The following is a 7,106-nucleotide window of genomic DNA, read 5'->3' on the forward strand; positions in this document are numbered from 1 at the left end:
AAGTAAAGATAATATCTGCTATTTCTAAATTTCTCTGAAAATTTCCTCTTCTTTTTGAGTGATGAATAATCCTCGGGGGGTTCATTTCTTGAATGGATTTCCAGTCTGGTGTCCCATCTTGTTATTACCCACTACAAGAATTGTTACGCACACTGGAGTGATGTCAGCGCAGCCTACCCCAGTCATGTGGTCTGAATTTCAATGCAGGCCCACTTGGAGGGGAGCCGAACAGAATATGTCACTGCTTCCCAGACTGCTCGACTCGAAAACGGGGATTAGTCCAGCCTTGCAGCTTCCGCAACTCTGTGACGATGCTGGAATGTAAATAACGTCATCTTCCATCGCGGAGGCAGCTCGGTAATATCCGCAAAAGCTCGCTTTGCACACAGGAACCAAGCTGTGAAACAGTCGGGTTTTTAGGTGTGAATATCTGCCTGTTATCACACGTCTAGTCATTACCAGTCTACCATTTGCTATTTGCTTACAGGAGGCTTTTTTTGTCAAACGAGAACTATTATGACTACTCCATACATCGTTTGTAAGGTCTCTCTTGTTGGAGATGTGTTTATACATGGCTGATAAGAGTTGTTTGTAGATATCAGGTTCTATATTTTCACAAGGTCAAAGTATGCAGGGCCCTGCTGTGAGGCGTGGTTGCCATGGAGGTGCATCTGCTGCTAATTTAAACTCCCCTCCCCATTGGCCAGCGGGGTAGGTGAGATGTCTGGTTGCCTGGTTACCGACAACCCCAGACATTTGTGGAACAACTGTGAGAGAGACAGGAAATAATTTAGCAGCTCTTTTCTTCTTGGGTGCGTGCAGTCTATCCAGGGCTACTTTTGAGATGTTCTTGCTGTAGGATTTATCTTTCTTTTTTGAGTATTGCCAACGTAGACCACAATCTCCCCTCACCATCCCAGCTGGTATGTTGCTAATCCATTGATGCAGTAGACATCCCTTATTCTAAAGGTATTGCAAATTTGCCTTAGGATTTAGAAGCATTCTTCACCTATTTAAGCTGTAGAAATATAATGGCTACATCGGATGATGTAAAAGGAATTGTACATGCAGGTAGCTTGCTACTAAGTGCTTCAGGGAACGCTTATTAAATCTTATTCATATGCAAGTAAAAAAAGTAAGTAGTACACCAGTAACTTGAGATGATTCAGTTTATTATGTTTTAAATAGAAGATAAAATAGTTACTTTTTAGTCATATGGCATATTTCTTTCTCCACATATTAAAACAGGTACTGCTGATTTATGACTCTGACAACTGTGCTACTTAATGAAAAATGATGTACATATCATTGGCTTTTACACTTGTATTCTCCTATTGGCTCTAATTGAAATTGGATTTCACATATTCCTATGCAGGTGCTCGTATCGCAGCAAGGAGTAGGGAGTGTCTTCTATAAGGAATTTCCTTGTTGAGATCAATAACTACACGACATTGCTAGAACCCTTGTAGGTTTCTCAAATGTATCAAGACTCATGATATTCCTTGGAGTTGAAATTGAGTTTTCCTGATCAGTTGAAGTTTGTTTTGAAGTTATAGGTTCTTGAACTTGTTTGCAAAATTTGGTATTCTGTGTGGCCATATTTAAGTGCGTGAAGTGTTTCTGACTGGTATAATGTTTGTCCATTGCAATTAGTGGTAGTAGGACCTAACAGTCTCTCGAACTAATAAAGTTAAGTTAAACTTAAAGTTCATTGTATGAAAGGAGCTCTGGAGGCAGTGAATAAGAAATGATATACTCACTTTGTAAACATGTGATTGAAGCAGGTTTTACTGTCAATGAAACTTCAACAACATCAGTTCTTCTGTTACATTTTTACCGACTACCAATCTTTGTGTAAAACAATGTCTAATGCAAATCCTGGCCAGCTGCATCGGTTATTAGTTTTTCCCATTGAAGTTGACATGTGCTGTTTGTTCTGTAGTTGGCTACTGTAGACTTTGTCACCCTTGACCACAACACTCCACATAAAGTACCGCAAATTCCACTGTATGAGCTGTCTTTAACCCAGTTTAGATTTGGATCAGATTGGTTTGTTTGATCCTGGTTTTAACTTTTATCAAGGCAGATTCTAGGGTAGTTTAAACTTTGTGTTGTTACAATAGATGACCAATGTGAGACCTTGAGTAGAGCATTTATTTGAAGACTTTGCCAGGCTGGTAAGGTGTACCCACGCTGTTAAGGTGTACCCACGCTGTTAAGGTGTACCCACGCTGGAAGGGTATACCCACGCTGGAAAGGTGTACCCATACCGGTATATATGGTGTACCCACGCTGGTACGGTGTGTGTACCCACGCCAAACCTTGTGCATGTGAGAAGCTTCCCTAGATCCCCACCTGCAGCACAATATAGGTTTGAAATCAGAATCAGTCCATTTAGATTATATCCTGATTCTTTCAGAAACCAGATTTCTGATTATCAAGTGCTAAACTGTCATGAAATTTACCTATCTTTATTGTAAAAAAATTGTTCTGCACAGGTGTTTTGTACAGGTGCTTCATATGTTCAGATGTTGACCAGTACCTACCGGTACATGTACAGGTGTTAGGTATACAGCCCTAATGTCAGCCCTTTTATCAGGTCATAGTGTGTTGTGGCTAAAGATAATGCATCAATGCATAGGGATTTGATTGTTGATCTTATTAATACCTGACTAAAATATGGCGTTATTTAGTTGATTCAAGCTATTGATATAGTAACAAAATGTTATTTTTGAGGTATTCATGATGTAAGATGATATTAGGCACATACTAGACAAATGTGTTGGTGGATAATGATGTGGTTTTCTATGTTGACAATAGTGTCACCATCTGACTGAAACATGTGTGTATTGAAAAGTTACATTCTGTGGTATCATCTGTCTGTTCTAATAGCAGATGTAAACATGAGTGAATCAGCCACTGCAACATGTGGCTGTTCTGTCTGCGGACATTTGAGCCAGGCGAAGCTTTGTTCTGGGGTATTACGGGGAGCACACTTGCGTGCTCACTCGGGCGGATAAAACTTAAGTAACGTGCAGCCAAGCCATGCGGGCGGGAGCCTCATGTGGTCTGTACACGGGCTGAAACAGCACTCTCATATTTCTCCGCTCTGTGTATATTTTGTATTTCCCCCTCCTTGACTGAGAGGGTAAAGATTTCTGTTTGAATAACCTTCTGAATTGCTGTTGAAGTGATGGCATTTTGGGGTCTTGGTCAAAGTGTAAATAAACTACAAGGTTGTTTACACTGTAGGGCTTCCAGTCCGTATTGTGCAGCCCCCTCCCCGGTTGTTCCTGTATTTCCACTAGCCAGAGGCAGGAACGCAACTGTAGGCGCGTCACACAACGATTACACAATTTGGACTCACAGGTCAACGCGTGGGATTCATCGGTGAAAGGAGAGGGCATATTTTGTACCTGAGGTATCTCGTCCCGCCCTGCGTTGGCATGGTAATTGATGAAGCCACACCGCCTGTTGCCATGGCAGTGACGCCACCGTCAGCTTCTCATTTGCTAATCATTTGCGCGACGGCTGATTGTGGGATGCATAATTCATGGTGTTTTCTCTTGTTCCCTCAGGTGACAGACAGTAAACACGAGCAGACATGCCACCGGATCGCAAGCCAGAAGGCTCCATCATCCGGCGGGCGCTGGAAGGCAGCGGACTGAGTCAGAGCTGTCCGAGCACGACCCTGGCCCAGGCGCTACAGAACCCCGACCTGGACTTGAACATGAGCTGCTTTCCCGCGATCTCTTTGGAGAAAGGTGCAATCGACGACGACGAACTGACAAACTTGAACTGGCTGCACAGCAGCGACGTGCTGAAGTCGGTAAATGTGGAAACGGGAGGCAGCCTGTGTGGCACGCCCCACCAGAGAGCTGGGGGGGACCATGAGCCCCCTCAAACCCAGCAACCACACCACGGCATCCCTGCCCACCCCGGCAGATATACCCTACGATGCACACCAACACAGAAATAGCAAACCTCCCTACTCCTTCAGTTGTTTAATATTCATGGCGATCGAGGACTCGCCCAGTAAGAGACTGCCAGTCAAGGAAATCTACAACTGGATTCTGGAGCACTTTCCATACTTTGTGAATGCACCGACGGGGTGGAAAAATTCTGTTAGGCACAACTTGTCGTTGAACAAGTGCTTCAAGAAAGTGGAAAAGGAAAAGGGGCAGGTGAGTGTGGTGTATGCCTATGTTTCCATATTCATATCGATTACATTGTAAATATAAGTTGATCAAAGGTAAGTGATATTATTGGTGGTTTTGCTTTTACCTGCTGTGTTAATTAGACAGTAATTTATCTTATAACGACATGAGGCTGACATTGTTCAACCACCTCCCAAAGTTACAGGGATGACGATGTTGAAAGTTGAATAGAATTTGACGTTAATGGCACACCAGTTTGATGTAACTACAGTCCCCTCTGCCAACTAACATTCGCATCAAGTTGTCCAGAGGTCTCATGGGGGGTTAGAGCGGATTTTTAAAGTTTATCGGATCGTCGCAGAGAATAGGCCCGTCATTGTGCAGTGTTCTATCTTTTTCCAGCCGTTAAACTGCCCCAGGCAAAAATGGCTTCCGTCAGCGTAGGTTTACTGATGCTTGATGCCATAATTGTTGGGTGTCTTTTGTCAGATGTGGCTTGCTTGTTTGACTTCGCCCAAACTAAAACATATGGTGAAAATGGCTGGTTTTAAAACACTTCAACCCTCATTTAGAACTCCTGGTAAACGCTTGTTATTTTGATGCCAACGTGGGTTTACCTAAATAAAGGCCCCTACTCTGTGTAGGAGACTTGCACAGACATGGAGGTACATTTAACCTGTTTTCCTTTCTGCTGAACTCCCAAGTAAATTTCCAACTCGGTGGTGTCAGATGTACAGAAACATCTCCGTGCAGATGGTTGTTGTTTGCCAAGCCTGAGTGTGTCTCATGGATCAGTGCTATGTTAGTTAGTCATGTTTAGACTAACAGTTCCCAGGCACAGGCTCAGACAGATAAACTAAATCAGCATGTATCTTTCAGCCGTCCTTCGATGAGCAACAAGGAAAATAAAATGCTCTCAAGCACGCTAAAAATATATACAGCAGTCATGTTTTTCACATGAAACTTTTAGTCAAGTATCCTTGATAATCTCGTTAATGCACAGAAACATTCTAGTAACGATGTTTGTCTTCTCCTTGAGGCACTCGTGAAATTGCCTAACAGCGCCATTCTGCAAAATTGGCTCCTAATTGCCGATTTTGCAGTCAGTCTGCTCCTAAAACGGCTGCCAGTTTGTCAGATCTTGACTTTGATGCATGTGGTGTGAAGGTGAACTTTCAGTATGCAGGTGTTTTCACGTTTAAAAAATGCATTCGGACACGGGAACATAAATTCCTGTCATTACTGACATTCCTGCTGCAACAACCAAATTTCATTACAAGATATTCCATTAAACGATCATGTTGTAGGAATATCTGCCAAGAGTCCTCTTCCTCCATGTAAGTAGAAGTAAGACTGTTGATGAAAGGTGAAGCGTTTGAGTGGGAAAGGTCAGGTCCAGACAAACAGTGCCACTCAGTCAGCCAATATCCCAGGCCTCCTCCAGACGTTTGTTAACCTTCCATTGTACGAAAAGATAACCTCTCCGAGAAGGGTTTATTTAGGGCCAGGCCGTAAATCAGGAGGGTTTGGAGGCCCGGGAGGGGGGTGGCGGAAAGCAGGGAGGGTCAGGGTGATGGAGAAGGTCATGGCATCCCTGTTACCATAACAACAGCAGAGGTGCCAATTATGTCAGTGCAACGTGGCACGGTTCGACAACATCTCTCCTGCCAGAGGGCAAGGAAGCAACGACGGGTTTGAAGTTTGAAGTTGAGGTATGGTTGGTAGAAGAAGATATCCGTGGGAGTGTTCTTAAAATTACTGAAGGAGTGGGGACGTCATTTTTGTCCAACATTTGATCTGATTTACATCCGGTTTACACGGCGACAAAATCCGTGCGTACGAAAATTGCGTACGCACGCGAGCGTACGTTCGTTTCTGTTTACACGCATCGAGCGGGACTGCTGGAGACTCCCGCTGCGTCGGGAACACCGGTTCGGTGGCATGGCGGCCCCAAAGAAGCCGTCAAGGAGATCGAAGTACTCCCAGTTACTTCTCCCCCCTCCCACTACGGTTGTTGTTGTCCTTCTGCCTACATGTACATCAGGTCGCTGATTTTCTTCTTTCTTCCCTGTTTCAGCGTCCTGCTACTAGTATCCCTGTTCCCTCATCCCCCGCGCGATTTCCTCGTATGCCTCCTTTCTCTTCACCGAGTTCATCTTGTTTTTGATTCGGTTGTTGCTCCAGAGACCGATCAAGCAGCGAGTCTCCTCGCCGCAGTGCTCCAATTCGCGCTATTGCGTCCCTCCATGGCCAGTGAATGGTAAACAGGCTTACCAATATCCAAACAATCAAATGTGATCAAAATACTCTGAAAAATGTGAAAAATATAGGGAATTTGCATATGACCCCTGACATCCTGCATCAGGGAAGTGCGTGCGTACGATCAGTCCTGTTTACACGACGCCCGGAGGCACGAAAAGTCATAAAAACTCCCCGCTGGGCGTACGAAAATTTCGTACGAAACTTGCGTACGCAAATTGGGACCTGTTTACACGGAGGGAAAACCTTTGCGTACGCAATTTTCGTACGAAATTTGCGTACGCCATTTTCGTACGCACAGATTTTGTCGCCGTGTAAACCGGGTGTTAGATACAGATGAAGATTGGTTGTTTGGTCTTATAGAAAAGTATCCCCCTCCCCCCAAAAGTAAGGGGGATAGTTCAACAGCAGCGGGCATTTCAAACATCAAAGGTATAGTCTGAAACAAAAAGCAAATTTGGAAAGAAAATCCAGGGAAATCTGCAGTACCTTTTGTTTGTTATTACAGCGTGCTATCTCTCAGGAACAGGATACACCAACTTGGTATGCTTATTTGGCAAATACCGCAGAATTAAAGGTGCTCTGTGTTCTTGTGTGACAATATTTGTTTTGTTATTGGCAGCATTGGGAACACAGTTTTGTTATCATATACGTAGAATGTATATATCCTGGGCTCATTGATCTATGTAT

General features: G+C 43.9%; 1 protein-coding gene across 1 annotated transcript in view; it reads left to right on the top strand.

The window, feature by feature from the left end:
- Positions 1 to 7,106, top strand: part of LOC109488163 (forkhead box protein N3-like) — a 31,382-nt gene that overhangs the window by 4,810 nt on the left and 19,466 nt on the right. The window contains 2 exon segments of the mRNA XM_019792320.1: positions 3,579 to 3,865; positions 3,867 to 4,184. Coding sequence (XP_019647879.1) covers positions 3,605 to 3,865; positions 3,867 to 4,184 — 579 coding nt within the window. The 5' untranslated portion in view covers positions 3,579 to 3,604.

The sequence above is a fragment of the Branchiostoma belcheri genome, unplaced genomic scaffold (assembly GCF_001625305.1).
Source record: "Branchiostoma belcheri isolate BF01 breed outbred unplaced genomic scaffold, Haploidv18h27 scaffold92, whole genome shotgun sequence".
Taxonomy (NCBI): domain Eukaryota; kingdom Metazoa; phylum Chordata; class Leptocardii; order Amphioxiformes; family Branchiostomatidae; genus Branchiostoma; species Branchiostoma belcheri.